This window comes from Scatophagus argus, chromosome 1 (genome assembly GCF_020382885.2).
Source record: "Scatophagus argus isolate fScaArg1 chromosome 1, fScaArg1.pri, whole genome shotgun sequence".
In the NCBI taxonomy this organism is placed as follows: Eukaryota; Metazoa; Chordata; class Actinopteri; family Scatophagidae; genus Scatophagus; species Scatophagus argus.
In genome coordinates, this window is record NC_058493.1 from 16630506 (window position 1) to 16645658 (window position 15153).

General features: G+C 38.2%; 2 protein-coding genes across 3 annotated transcripts; one reads left to right on the top strand and one right to left on the bottom strand.

The window, feature by feature from the left end:
* Window positions 1-1018: 1018 nt before the first annotated feature.
* Window positions 1019-5777, top strand: LOC124058186 (cytochrome b5). Of its 2 annotated transcripts, none has more exons than XM_046387176.1 (5): window positions 1019-1486; window positions 2105-2233; window positions 3098-3124; window positions 3256-3290; window positions 4179-5777. In XM_046387176.1, the coding sequence occupies exons 1-5, from the start codon at window positions 1292-1294 to the stop codon at window positions 4267-4269; spliced, it is 477 nt and encodes a 158-aa protein (XP_046243132.1). In that variant the 5' UTR covers window positions 1019-1291; the 3' UTR covers window positions 4270-5777. The 2 variants fall into 2 exon arrangements, with proteins under 2 accessions (XP_046243132.1, XP_046243139.1); XM_046387183.1 differs by having other exon boundaries at window positions 3259-3290.
* Window positions 5778-10443: 4666 nt separating this feature from the next.
* Window positions 10444-14204, bottom strand: zgc:162592 (uncharacterized protein LOC561993 homolog). The gene is made up of 2 exons (XM_046387161.1): window positions 13215-14204; window positions 10444-12008 (listed from the first exon to the last, which is right to left on the bottom strand). The coding sequence occupies exons 1-2, from the start codon at window positions 14014-14016 to the stop codon at window positions 11713-11715; spliced, it is 1098 nt and encodes a 365-aa protein (XP_046243117.1). The 5' UTR covers window positions 14017-14204; the 3' UTR covers window positions 10444-11712.
* Between the last annotated feature and the right edge of the window lie 949 nt (window positions 14205-15153).

Genomic DNA, 15153 nt, shown 5'->3' on the forward strand with positions numbered 1-15153 from the left:
TGCTGTCAGACTGTACTTGTGAAGTATATGATGAACCACTGGCAAAGTGCATATCTGCCTCTATCATCTTGTGGTATCCTGATCTATCAGTTGCGTACATATGCTTGAACAGGGTTTTCCTATCATCTCAGAAAGAGGCCCACTGCCACAAGCCATTCCACCCATCCATCCATTTTCTATACCACTTATCCGTCAGGGTCACGGGGGAGCTGGAGCCTATCCCAGCTGACTACGGGCGAGAGGCGGGGTTCACCCTGGACTGGTCGCCAGTCAATCGCAGGGCCAACACACAAAGACAAACAACCAAACACTCTCACACCTAGGGTAGTTTTAGAGTAGCCAATTAACCTAATGTGCATGTTTTTGGGATTGTGGGAGGAAGCCGGAGTACCCGGAGAAAACCCACGCAGGCACAGGGAGAACATGCAAACTCCACATAGAAGGGCCCAGACCGGGATTCGAACCTGGAACCCTCTTGCTATGAGGTGACAGTGCTACCACCGTGCCGCCCGCCATTCCTATATGTAAAAATGTAAAGTCACTGAAGTATAGTTATTTTGATTTTAATTTCGTTACAGAATTATGTAATGCATCAGTTCAATTAGAACCCTAAAAAAAGTTGACTTTTACATACAAATTTTTACATTATATACATTACATTATATACATTTTTTACTTCAATGGAATTCTACTATGTATATTTTAGGTTGCTTCGAAATATGTTGTTTTTCCGGATTTTACATTTGAATGTGCACTTGTTGCTAGCTTGTTACTAGCTTGGCAATGCAGGCCTTCGGCTGAAACGGGAAAACAAATGTTACATAGGATCCATCTAAAAGTCACACTGTGTCACTGAAAACGCAAAAGAATGTATGCGCAAAGATGGGCGCACAGTTGACAACCTTTGCAGATTTTCCGGTCTCATGATCATTAACTGATCGATTTTGATTGGTTATCACTCTGAAAACCACAGTTTCATTGGTCAGTTGTTGTGTTTGTGCGTCATAGTGAAAGAACACGCATGTCATTGGTCTGTTTCACATGTCTGCTGATGTGCCCGGTTAGGGTGTTTGTAGATTTCGTAACCAGACATTGTTTGTCATCTGTGTTCCAATACTGTTGTTTATGTCGGCTCGTTTCAACGTTGTCACTAGGAGCTTCCTGGAGCCCAACTAACCGCATTCAAACAGGGCGGAAACTGATCCACACGTCGCTACCATTTCATATATATACCTGGCTAACAGAAGCTAACGTTAGCTAACTGCTCAGTCGGTATAGGTTACTTGCTAGAATGGGTGAGGAAATTAACGACATTAATGCATGCAGTTGTCCTGCTAATGCCACCGGTGTTGAAGAGAACGGCGAAACAGTAGAAGGTGGTGTAAAATGTTACACATTAGAAGAAGTAAGACTACATAATATGAGCAATGACACGTGGCTCATAATTCACGATAAAGTATATGACATCTCAAAATTCCTTGAAGAGGTAAGAAATACTTTCTGCCAGCTGATAACAACTAACTATTTAAACGTTGACTGTCATAATCCAAGTTTAATCATCTGTTTTCCTAGACTAACGCTACTTCCTGGAATTACAAAAAGATTCTTAGTCTTGACGTCTCTTGACGTGTTGCGTTTGCTGACTGTCTTCGCTCGGGCTGTTAACGAACACTCACTCTATCCTGCATTTATAGCCTGTATAAAGTCAGAATAAAGTTGACTTCGGGTTAAACCAAGAGGCCAAGAGATACTTGGTAACTTGTTCTTGCGCAAACCAGCATAACTGGGAAAGAAACGTCTAGCAAGATTAATGATTAGCTAGCTTTAGCTAACAACTAACGCTTGTTAACCTGTTGTCTGCCATTTTCAAACGCCACTGGAGCTTAAAAGTAGCGGTGTATCTGCATAATATAAGTCATAACAGCAACATTGATGTCAACCCAGCTACCTGCAGTGACATAAGTTAGGCTAAATGGGAAAACTGACATATAACCCAACGTTAACTTTGAGCTGAACCTAATGAAGTGCACATACTAGCTATGGGATATATGATGGGACTGAGGGAAAATCACATGTCAGGTGTTAACTTATTCTGTGCCTTCAGCATCCAGGAGGTGAGGAGGTTCTGCTGGAGCAGGCAGGTGCAGATGCCACAGAGAGCTTTGAGGATGTGGGTCATTCCACAGATGCCAGGGAGATGCTCCAGCAGTACCTTATAGGAGAGCTTCACATGGTAAGATAGAGCCTCTGTTAACTCTAAAAGACCCGATTTCCTGCATGTAGGATCTTTACCTGATGTCTGTTTCCCTCTGTCAAATACCAAAGTTAATTTGTGTCACCATGTTTTTGAGAAAAAGTAGTAACAAAACATAGAGTCACAAGATGGTCTCATGCAGTAACTTTGGTTTTGCGTGCATGCTTGCAAATTTAGAGTGGTTGATGTCAGGTCAAATGGAAATTGGCTTGCAAAATTCTTTTAGACAAGGTTATCATGTGAACATTAGTTGTGTTTCCACAGAGAAAGCTGCAAATTATGACAGTAGAGTCATATTGTTGTTAACTTAATTGACTTAATTGTTAATTAAGTCTCAGCATTCATGTTTTGTCATGTTCTGGTCATTAAGAAATAAAAAATGGAAATATGAAGGAATAATAAGTAAGAAAGAAAAAATCCAGTCTTTGTGCTCTTAAAAAATATTTCCAAATATATGAGGCTCAGCACTCTGAAATAAAAAAGTCAAGTGTTTTTTTTTTTTAGTTTTTTGTTGTTGTTTTTTTCAAATTTTCAGTCTTTAAAATACATCAGTCTTATTACTTTCCCTCCACTGCAGTTCAGAGGGAGAACAGTGTGTAAAGAGAGAGTTGCTCCAAAGTTTAATTCTCGAATTGATATTTTGTAGGCCACCTATTTGGTATCTATATTATATTAGTAGATGTAAGTATTAACATGGTATTTGGAAGCTATTTGAGATTTGATCAGTTATGGACTACCTGAGAAACAAACCTAATTTTAAATTTTGGCTCATTTATAAGTAATTTGTGTCAGCCATCACACAAATACAGTAACACTAATTTACTTTTTTTTTTTTCTTTGTAGGATGACAGAAAAAAGGAGGCAACAAAGGTAAGCTCCATTGGCTATTCATCTGATCTCACATCGTAACTACAGAATAGTCATTTTAACAGAATTTACAAGCAGTGCAAAGTTTTGTGCTTGTTGCTACCTCTTTTTAATCAGTGTCATTTTGTTTGATGCAGTGTGAAGGAGAAGCAACGTCAGGAGAGTCCAGGTGAGTCATCATGATGAACACTGGTTCGGGAAATGCTTTGTGAAATAGAAACTGAAAAGGAGAAAGCTCAAATAAGTTATCATATTTGTAATCAGTCATGTAAATGTGTGGGGAAAAAAAACAGACTCGAGCTGTTCCAGGTGTCGTCTTTTGACACTGGAATCTGTTATTTAAGGTATTGAATTGTTATTGTGGTTTGGTGATGTTAGATTGCTGCTAGGCTGCCCTGTTAATATCAAAGTTGAAAAAATGTTTTTTTGTGATAATGTCCTTTTTGAAAGGCTAAACACCAGCAAATATAGATTGAAGCAAATTTTTCTCTTAGACAAAGAGTTTTCCTCATTTATCTTTTGTTTATTGTCTGCCTTTATTGAATAAATTTGGACCTTTGGACTTTACCACTCTCTGCAGTTACTGGAAATGTTTGGATCACACAACTTCAAAACAGTTTTTTGCAGACACCTTTAGAAACCTGTTCTACAGTATGATACAGTATGTAACAGTATGATACTAATAACATTAATGTAGCCTAATATTTCTCTGCAGCTGTGCAGAAATGCTGGTTTTAAATATAATGAATAGGCATGAATTTGAATATCATTGTAATGAGTAGAGACCTACCACACACATTAGGGTACAGATGTTTTAAATATTAGATTTTTACAGATTTCTATCTTATTTATTCAGCATTTCCAAACATCTTTCTTTTAAATTATCAAATAAATAAATAAATACTGGTGGATTCACAAATTTAAAAAAATAGTCCCAACCATGTGTAATTCATGTATTTATCCTATTGTTGCTTTTTTCATTTGTACTGTCTATTTTGATTGCTTTGACTCAAAAAAAAAAATGTACATTTGATATGTTTGTTTTTCTCCCCCACAGCTCCTGGATCACATGGTTGATACCTGTTATTGCTGCTACTGTTGTTGGCATAGTGTGTCGCTACTACATGTTTGAACACAAATCCTCTTGAGTGCTGGCATCCTGCTTCCATTTCATTATTTTCATCTGGAGGCCTTGAAATGTTTGACCAAAACCTCCCCACACTGAACGCATGCAATTAGGAGTGTGTGAATCCTCTGCAACAAGAAAAGGAGGGGAACAGTTTGATAAAGTACTTCTGTCCTTGTCCGTTTACATAGAGTGCACCAAATAGACAGCTGGGCGGAGACTTTATTAGATTGTCTGCCTTCAGTTTCTTTGTATCTCATTGTCAGTATGCCTGTTGTCGTACATGTTAAATGTTGTCTTTAACTTAAACATTCATATGCATTTGTTCCAGTTTGGTTTCTGTATGCTCACTAACCATTTGCCTACTCAGAGAAAGTTTTCTTTTTTTAACAGCCTGCTATACACACACATCATTACATGGACTGGCTAAGTGGAAATATTGAAAGAGCTGTTAGTATGCAGAATGGGGATTAAAATCAAGTTGATAATTACTGGTGACCTTTCTACCTTTTACACTGAATTATAACTTCTAATGCATTTTCTTGGTTTGAAAGTTTTTTTGCATTCAGTCAGAATGATGGGTTTATTCCCTCCACTCCTCAGTACACAGTTGTGTTGTTAAGCAGTGCTTGACTGCATTAGCACTTGGTTGTAAATGCAAAATATTTCCAATTACATAACTGCGGTGTTAAATCTTTGTGTCTGTTCCCTTTTTGAAAATAGTGGTGAATTGTATCAGTGATCATCGCTTCTTTTTCTCCAGCTCTGTTGTCAGGAATCTGTGATAATAATCTGTCCATCTATGAAGATAAATTTATGTAGTATGCAATTATACAGTAATATTTTATTATCCAGATGTAATAGCTGACAGTGAATGACTGTGAACATTTTTGAAAGAAGTTAAGAATTTGTTATTTGATTGTTCTGTTCTTAAATTTCTTTGTTCCTTACTATGCCATTTGTTATTTGACTGACACTTTTTCACAACTCAGTTTCACTGTATTGGATCTTAATTCTATGTTTTGGGTGAATAGTACTGGCAGCTGTCACTGGAGGGTTTCAGTTGCATTGAACAGAGTCAGCCAGCTATTATTATAGCCGTACAAGGGTGTTTCCCAGGCTGTGGTCGGTTGCCATGCACATTTAATAATCTATTGTAGTTATTTTTAGAATTCTCTAGGTCGATGTTTATATTTTGGCACTGTTAAATTTATTTGGTGTAAGTAAGCTTTGCAGAGCATCTTGAAAATCATGGATTTTATCGAATATTCTTAAGTAGGCGTTTTATTTCTTATTACCATTGTGAAATTATTGTCTAACCACAAAGGCCATAAGAGTTTGAAGTCCACTTTACAAAAGTTAAAAATTCCTGAATATAACTCACTGCTATTTTTACATGTGGCTACAAGACTGACTTGCAGTTGTCAAAATGTTGTCACTTGACTTCTCTTTTCATCTCATCTCTTTTGATTTCAGCTACCATTTCCTATCACTAAAAGTATCTTTGAATAAAATCACTTTCAAAATAAAAGTGGCTTGTCATTAACATATTGTGTGCATCACTTAAATATATGTATATGCAATCAATCATAACTTCATTCAGCAAACTTCTGTTGCATTATATGTATATACATATTATATATAACATGTAATATGGTTGTTAAATGATGATTGATTGCAGTAGTGGGACAAAAAAAAGTTACGTGGGTAGTTAGAGACGGCAGAAATACATTTAACGGGCTTCATTTATGAAATGGACTTAAGATTTTTATCTAAGGTAGGACCTAAACAGAAAAACATTTATCAAACCTCAATTTGACATGAAAATGGTCTTATCTTAGCGAAGTGATGGAAGTGATTCTCCTATTGGTTATGGGCAAGACTATGCATGGGATTTTTGATAAATGTGTTAGAAATTATGAATCAAAGGTCACTGCAAATCTCTGTGTTTGGCTTTGTCTGGAAAGCCACTTTAATCAACAAATAACACATGTTGCCTGGATCCAAAGTCCTCTACCATCAAAGCAATATTGTCTTCCACAAAGTTTTCTTTTGGTTGTGGTTATTCCTGACTAAAATATGACATACAAGTAATGCAAGGCAGGTGGCACCAATTTAAGAACGCCTGAGATTTAAAGATCACAGGTGCAGTTATTTTTCTTAAAACCTGCCTGACAGGTTTATTTTGCTCATCATCATTTATGAAACTAAAAACCACAAAGTCAGAGATTAGCCTATCTTAAGACTAAATTCAAGCATGAAGCCCAAAGCCTGACTCATTGGTGAGGCCAGTTTTAAATGCACAGTGCTATGTTGCATGGGAACATTGAATAAGCCCAAACATAAGCATGGGGTAGTTGGTGCAACAGCTGCAGGTGTTGAGCAGCCTGAAGCTTTAAATTCAACTAACACCTGTAATGAAAACAGCCCTGAAGTTCACACACTCATCACTTTGTCACATCAGATGAGGCAGCTGTGCATGGATGTGCCTCTCACAGTGTCACAGGCTTGTGTCACTGCTGTTGCATTCAATCTTTACACATCTTACTGTCTCAGACCATTATGACAAAAATTATTAATTATATCGCTAAATATCCACCACCATGCTGTCTGCTATTCCCTTTAAACATTCATAAGCTCAGCAATGACAGTATTGTGCTAATTTGAAAAGCCTACAAATAGATAAATACATTTTAACAGCTGGGTTTAATTTCACTCTGAGATCCTGCTTTCGGCTGTAATAGTTGAGATGAGTGTTTATTCATACTCTGATGACCAAAGGCAATGAGCTCCTCTAACAAATGGTGTTAAAACCCCTACCTACCTAACAATGTGGTATCACATTGTGGTGTTACAGCAAGAAAAAAATACCAGTCCATTTTCCTTACTAACAGGGAGGTGAGAGAAAAATGACTGAATGGTTCTCTCATACTCTGGTATCATTTTATTAAAACTGCAATCACTGTGCCATTGTGTATTAATGTAAAAACTGCATTAAGGTAGATAATGATTATGTGGTTATGCACTTAGACTCTGATTTGTTTTCTTTAGGTGAACATTTCATAGTGTGATAGCAGCACAAAGTGAACAATACCTGAATCCTCCATGTGCCTGCTCCCCTCAGCTACTTTTCCTGTGGAGAGGAGCAGGAAGCAGTGATTAGAATTACAGCCTTTTCTATCTGCAGCCTCCACGAGAGCCCTCACAGCGCCGAGTGCTCACGGGCAGCACACCACAGAAAGCACTAATCAACACCCATTGATCCATCCATTTTAATCAGGTGGGGCAAATCAAGACTTGGATGGCCTCTTGTTACAAATTGATGAATTGTTTATAAACCTTACGATTCATGTCAGATTTCTAAAATGTACATCTGTATCACAATTTTAGCAATCAACAAACAGCATGGACAACCTTAAACAATGAAAAAGAAATTACACTCAGAGGTGCAAAATAACAGCAATCAGAAACCTATTGCTATTAAAGATCTCGTGCCATACTGAGTATAAACACAAGGTGGCACAACAACCCCAAAATGTATGCAAGTTGTTCCATGTGGCCTTTACCAGAAACAGTGGAAATATACAGTAAATTAAAATGACTAATCTTGCCAGTGCAGCCACTCCAATAAATTAATTACAGAATTCAGCAGTGTTTACTTCCAGTTTTTACTGTTGTTGCACTCCTGCTTTTGTTAGAAACAGCTTAGCACTTGTTTAGAAGTGCAGCACGTCATGAACAGATTTACATTACTTTACATCATAACCCTCTGACCGTAGTGTCTCCTATTTTTTTACACTTGGCCAAAGTAAGCAATGTTTTGGATATTTGTAGATGTCAGTTTTGGATATTTTTTCACCCAAGCAACATTGGCGAATTTTATATCGGCATTGATGTTGTGACAGCAATTATGACCAGACAGAAAGATGTGCTCTAATCAGACAGCACATTGTATCTGTGGGAGTACATGAAGACATCATTCCTCATGACTGAATCGCTTGTCATCCTCAAGGAGAGCTGAGGCTGCTAATGCACACACTCCAGTGTCCTGGGAGACCTGCTTGGCAAAAAATCTCAGAGGGTTGAAAAACACTTATGGATGCTGCAGGAAATAATTGTGATCTCTGACAAGTGGTTTCAGTTGGTTCAAAAAGGTTAACTTCTCACAAAATACCTATGTGACTGAAGTTAACTGAGACAATTCTTAAAATCCTATTCCTTGTTTGTTTGCTTTTTTCAGCAGGCAGAGCAGCAGAGATACACCCACATACAGAGAGCCAGCGTCAAGTTTTCTGTCTGTGAATGGAATCCCGAGAGGGTTTCGCAGCTTTGACAAGTGCCTAAAAGGTTCTCTAAAAACACTCACCTCTCCTAATAAAAACATTCCCAGCTTTACTGTTTTTTTCTGCAGCACTTAGACCCATGAAAGGATTAAATTCACTCAAGAAACAGTCTTTCCTGCTGAATCACGTTTCTGAGCTGCGGTCCTTATGTCTGATCAATACAAGTTCATAAAATATCCTAAATATATCTACTTTGGTACAAATAATATCAGTGTCAAATGCTGTAAAATCTACATACCTGAACAAATTAGATTAGTTTTTACATGGCCTATGCGATTATACTGTGGAAGGAGTATCCAGATCCTCTACTTCAGTAAAAGTAGTTACACTCAAAATCTCAGAAATAGTCGCTGTGCAGTAAACAGTTATGTTGGTAGCATCGCTTTCCTGTGAGAAGCTCGTCACCTGCTTCAGTTTATCATCAACATTCACATTGCAAATCCCCAAATCTGGAGATATATGGTTTTCACTGGACAGTAAGGTTATGAAAATGTGTAACCTGAAAATTAGCTAGTGACTAAAGCTGTCAGACAAATGTAGTGGAGTACAAAAATAACTACAACAAGCCTATCTGTCTCTGAGAGGTAGTGGGGTAGAATTGCAAAGCAGCATAAAATACTCAAGTAAAGTACAAATACCTCAGATTTGGTACTTAGTTACATTCCACCACTGCTTTGTTCACAGCAGTTTCTCATTACTAATTTGCAAATCACATCACTTCACATACATCAATCAATCAATCATGTCTATCATTGTTTGTGTCTTTCTAACTTCTTCTTGTCAAACTAGTTTTGCTAGTTTATACTGTCATAATTTTGTCCCCATACCGTGATCATAACTTCATTCAACAACCTTCTGTTACATTATGTGCGCATATATATATATTCCTGCAGCAAGAAAACCAGGGGCACACAATCAGTCAAACTTGTACCCATCCATTATTCAGAAGCCAAAGCATTATATTCTCATCATCTGATTGTTTTGAAACCTGCAACACCAATCCCCTGGCATTGGTAGGTAGTACCATAATCCAAGTTATTCACCACAAGACACTTGATCAGATGTAAAACTAAAGGACTTGAACACAGAAAGCAGACAACACAAAAATCCACCTACATGTTGAATGTACATGAAACCCTGAGGTCTACTGTTTAATCACACGAAAGCCCAAAAAGAGATACTCGGAAGGCAAAGTAATGACTTTTGACAATACACTCAACTTTCAAGACATGATAGGCTATCATATAGTTGTTGTTCAGCTGTGTGACCCCAGACCGCAAATCATTCTAATAGTTTGCTGGTCTTATCATCTCTGTAGTCTTTGCTGTTTAAATGTACTGCTTTCACTTTATATATGTGAAAGCAGTACAGTGGTAAATTCAGTTTCTATGCCACAAACATAACATGCTGAAACCTGCCTACAGGATGGTCACTGTATGTGAAAACAATCCCATTTATTCCACTAAATAAATTCCATGGTAATAACAAACCCCTGAATTATCCATTATAATTGAGGAAACATTTCAAACATGAAATGACAGCATTTTGCTTCCTGGGTCCACATTCATCAACACAGTAATCAAAAGACTAAAAAAGTCTGAAACACCAGGAACTAGGACTGCAGACATACCTGCAGTTCTACTTTACACCTGGTCCCAGGGTTTGGATGTATATCCACAACGTATTAGAGCAGTCATATTCACTGGAAGCACACTTCACAATATTTTGTCTGACGAGAAAGCAGTAAGCTGTCATAAACATGAACAGCAAGGTCTGTTTTAGTGATATTGAGCGCATTTTTCTGCATGATGATACATTTGTAAATACCTAACTCAGACCAAGTGATGACACAATTCAAAGGCGTAATTCTTTATTTAATAGATCATCCACAAACCAATGTATTATCAAATGTTAGTGTACATTATTTATAAAATTAGGAATTTAGAAACATAAAATGCAAACATACAAAAGGTCATTATTAGGTTGGTCATCTTTCTCACAATTTTGTGACAGACCTTTTGACGCTGAACACATTTTAATGATTTCTACAAGTTTTAGGGAGGGTCACCACTTGCCAGTGCACAAAATTTCACAATGACACCATGCTCCAACCTGAAGGGTAGAATAAGCTGCCTAAAACATTTCCGAATTTCAGTTTTTCTTTTTGAAAGTTAACTTCAATTCAGTTAACTATTACATACAAGGGTGACATGAACAATGAATCCATACTTTAGTAAAAGACACTGAGAGGAACATCATGGGCTTAACATCACAAAATAAACAATCAAAGACTCAGAAGTTACCCAAGTGATCTCTTTGCCAGCAAAAATGTGGTGACCTTTCCACAGTGTAGCTGCTTAATTACTTTTCTCCTTGCATACACTGACTTAAAGGTTAACTTCTCCCAGCTGTTATATGCCAAGGTCTTTGACGCATGGTTCAGATTGAAGAAGGGGTAGATGGCCTCAATACTTCAAAGAGCTTGCAATCGGAAAATGATGTTAGTTCACAGATGCCTCATATGAATAGAAGCTTAAATATCAGATTCTTGTGATTAGCTAATTGACTAACCTCAAATGTCTGAAGTGTAATATGCTGAACCAAGCAACAAGAGCGTGCAACAGCGAACACTACTTAAAGACTGATTATACAACTAGACGCAAGATAATGGGAGGCATTTCTGGGGCACAGACAAGGTTGATGGCTAACTATAAAATGACTAAAAGGGAGTTTAAGAGGCCGTCTCTGACAATAAATCAAATGCGTACCTGAGTAAAACAAAAAAGTCAAAATAAGTTATAAATTGAGCCTGTATTCCAATCAACTGAACGCTACTTCTAAACTGGAAATTGATTAAAACTGAAATAAAATAAGAAAAATTTACAACAATGAATATAACTGAAATTATAATTATGTAAACTGTACAGTGGTCATTTCAAATGCTTGCCATTGTAGCCTGTCTTGGTATCAACCGTTGAACTGTAACCCATGTGACCCATTAGTCTAATTTTGATACCTTATGTAGGGATATGTCGATAGCTTTAATCAATCAGCCCATCCAGACAATGCAAGACAGCACAGGAGTCACTGGCAGCACCTTTACCACAACAGAGCTGCACATCCTAAGCCAGCGTCAACAGTGTGCAGGTGGAGGACACACTGGAAGAACGCTCATGGACGCTGTTATTATTATTCAAGATTCCTGACACAAACTGTGTCTTTGAAGAGCTGCAACACCCAAGGGTGTCGGCCATTTCAGGGCAGAGGGCCAGAGCCAGCCTCTGGAGGACAAGGTAGAATTTCCTGCGGAAGCTTCGGTTTATCCAGAAGTAGAAGATGCAGTTGAGGAAACCGTTGGAGGTTGGCAGCCATACCACCACAAACTCAATCCACTCTGGTACACTGTGCCCTGAGACTGCTGTGGGGCAGAACACATGGGGAATGAAGTGGGGCTGCATGGTTAACACAGGACAGCAGCTTCTGAATAAGAAAAATTGATTGGTTCCTTTTTTTTTCTTTTTTATGAAAAAATAGTAACTATGGAAACATAGTCAAGTTGTGTCTGTTTTGTAACAATATGTGTGCATACTGTAAATTAGCACATCGATTTTAAAACACGTATGTGCATGTAGGACATCAACTGATAATGATATGAGTCCTTCCCCTGAAAACTATAATATTAAGCCATCAACTTAACATTTATAATGTAGATTTGAAAAGAAAAAAATAATTGACAGATTTGGTGGAGTGGAGGCAATCACTTTACAGTGAGGCTGACTAGCGTTTAGACAGCAGCGCACTTTGAAGTTTCAGTTAAGAGTGTCAGCTTCATTTTGCGGGGATTTTCATCCATATCAGATGAATTCCAGCCCTCGCTGGAAAAGGTCTTTACTTCTAAAAATATTCAGTGACTCCACTTTCAGTCTTGATTACTCCAAGACAGCAAATGGTTGGGGTAAATGAGAAAAAGTCAAAAAAGGTCTGAGTCATAAAACTGGCCTTGAATCAGTGTATTCATGCCCAGAATCACATAAATAACTTTGACAGTTATGTCTCTCAGCGCAGTTCTGGTTGAGTTGCAGAGGGGGAATAACCATCAATGTACATTCAAAAAAAGAAAAAAAAATTAATCTTAGATGTTCAAATACACAGTTTCTAGTTCTCAAACTAAAATATATAAATATAATTTAAGCACAAGAAATACTGAAAATGAACTATGACCTTGTTTCTTAGATTAAAACTCAATGTTAGTTCAGTTGGGTCAACATCAGGGATATTAACTTGATAGCCCTGAACTACCTTGTAAAGAAGCTGCAAAAAGAAATGCATCAACGTTAGCTGCAATATTTTCCACATTCTTCATTGTGGTGTTGTGGATCATAACTTGCGCTTGCTGAAAGCTGAACATTTTTGCATTCGTTTTCCTAGTGATTAAGTTAATTTATTAATTATCTGAGCAAAAGATATCCCTCCATTCCATCAACATTCACTCTGACTAATATATCTACTGTGGGCCCAAGTTAGACGCAATTTTTCAATAACAGTGTCTTAAACAGAGAATATTTTTAAGCTTTCCCCCACAGCACCCCTTTAAAGGCTTTATTCCCCCGTATGCACTGCTTACCATTGTATATCATAGCTGCCATGCAGGGTGTCCAACAGGTGTAGTAAGCTGCCATCACAGGCACTAACACTCTGGATGCCACATCGTGTCTCCTGCGACGCGCACAGCCGTATTTGCGCAATTTCAGCCGCTGTCTCTTCGCAGCGCACCACACTCTCAGGTTTGCGTAAGTCATGATGATGGAGCAGGGGAAAAATATCATGCACGTCAAACTTAGGGAATATCCCACATTTGTGGAGTAGGATGGATTGCAGACCAGTGATGCAGTGGAAAAATGGACCTCTATAATGCCATCTGGAAATGATATTGGCGACAGTACAAAGGGAGGGAAGCACCACGCGAAGGCAATCAGGAGCAGCGTCCTTTTTCTTGTCATCAGAGATGAGTACTGCAGCGGGTAAAACACTGCAATGTACCTCTCCAGGCTTATCGTGGCCAGTGTATACATGCAGGTGGAATAGACGGTGGCGTTACAAAAGGCCACGACATGACAAAGAGCATCTGGTCCTTCGGTGTAGTCCTTTAGCAGACTCACCCAGAGATTCAAGGGCATGACCAGCAGTCCAAACGCAGAGTCTGCCGCGGTGAGGGAGAGGAGAAAGTAGCGAGAGTTTCTTGACCAACCGGCCACGGAGGAAGTAATAACCAGGAGAACTGCAATATTTCCCAAAGTGATCATCACACCCAAAATGATTATGATGCTTACTTTGACGGACCGGTGACTCAGTTCCTGTAGTCTCTGGGGGTCAACACCTGACAGGTTGGAGTCGTCAGGAGCTGAGAAGTTAAGTGTTGGATGCATTTTCCTCACAGTGGCATGAGTGCGACCAAAACATAAGGCACGTGAGGCAAAAAGGTGGTAATAAACGAAAGACAACAAAAGTATGAAGAAGATGTGGGGTTATGTTAGAAAGCAGCTCCGCCTTTTACCTGACCCGGCGGCACACCTGCTGCAATTAGCGAAGGGTGGTGACAGTCTAACTCTGCAAACACCCACTGCCACTGTGTTGTATTTTCTTTGACTGGGGCTCAAAGATTTTGTTGATAATTTTAACTAATGTTACAATTTTGTAAATTTTGCCTTTCAGTAGTAGTTCACTGTGATATATAAAGAAAGTAAGTTCAAAATACTTAAGGGATAATGTAGAAAAAATAAATCAAAACATGAACAGGAAATGACAGTTACAAACTTTATTCAGTCCCAGATGGTAAAACCCATACTTGATAAACTTTATACTAATTTTCAGATACATTCACCATGTAAACAATTTAGCAGGAAAGTCTTCATGCCAACTGGACTGGCTTTCAGTGGCGCAGACTGTTGAAATGGACAGGCCCCGTAAATGGGATCATCTGCTCATCTAACAAACCACATTACTATGGAGCCTGAAGCAAACATCCACTGAGAATGCTCAGTCTCTCTATTATCGCTGCTTTGCTGGTAGATTCGGGTGAATCAGGTGGAATATATTTTTCATCATTTAGTTGTTGCACACCAGGATGATCAGCCTCGCTGTCAGACAGATCCCTCTCCTCAGAGTTATATCTCCTGTTGTATTCAGAAAAATTTCTACAGAGAAATATGTCTTGGAAATATATCAAAAATATATCAGAAAAGTAATAAAAATCAATATGGACTATTTGTACCACATGCAAAAAGTATTTATACTCTTGTAAACTGTTGGTTTCTTCCCAAATCTTCCCAAGCTGTGTTTCCTTACTTTTACACCTTCACAATGAATTAACCATAATAAAGGCCCAGTGTCTCCAAATGAGTACTTCCGAATTTGCAGTGTCGTAGCTTGTTACTATTTTACATTTGCATGCCATATCATGCTACAAACATTATCAAGCATAAATAAACAAATCGAAGGTAATATGAGATTTCAGCAGTGTGAAGTACTCAAACCAATCAACCAGTAACTCCCTCAGTGTACTT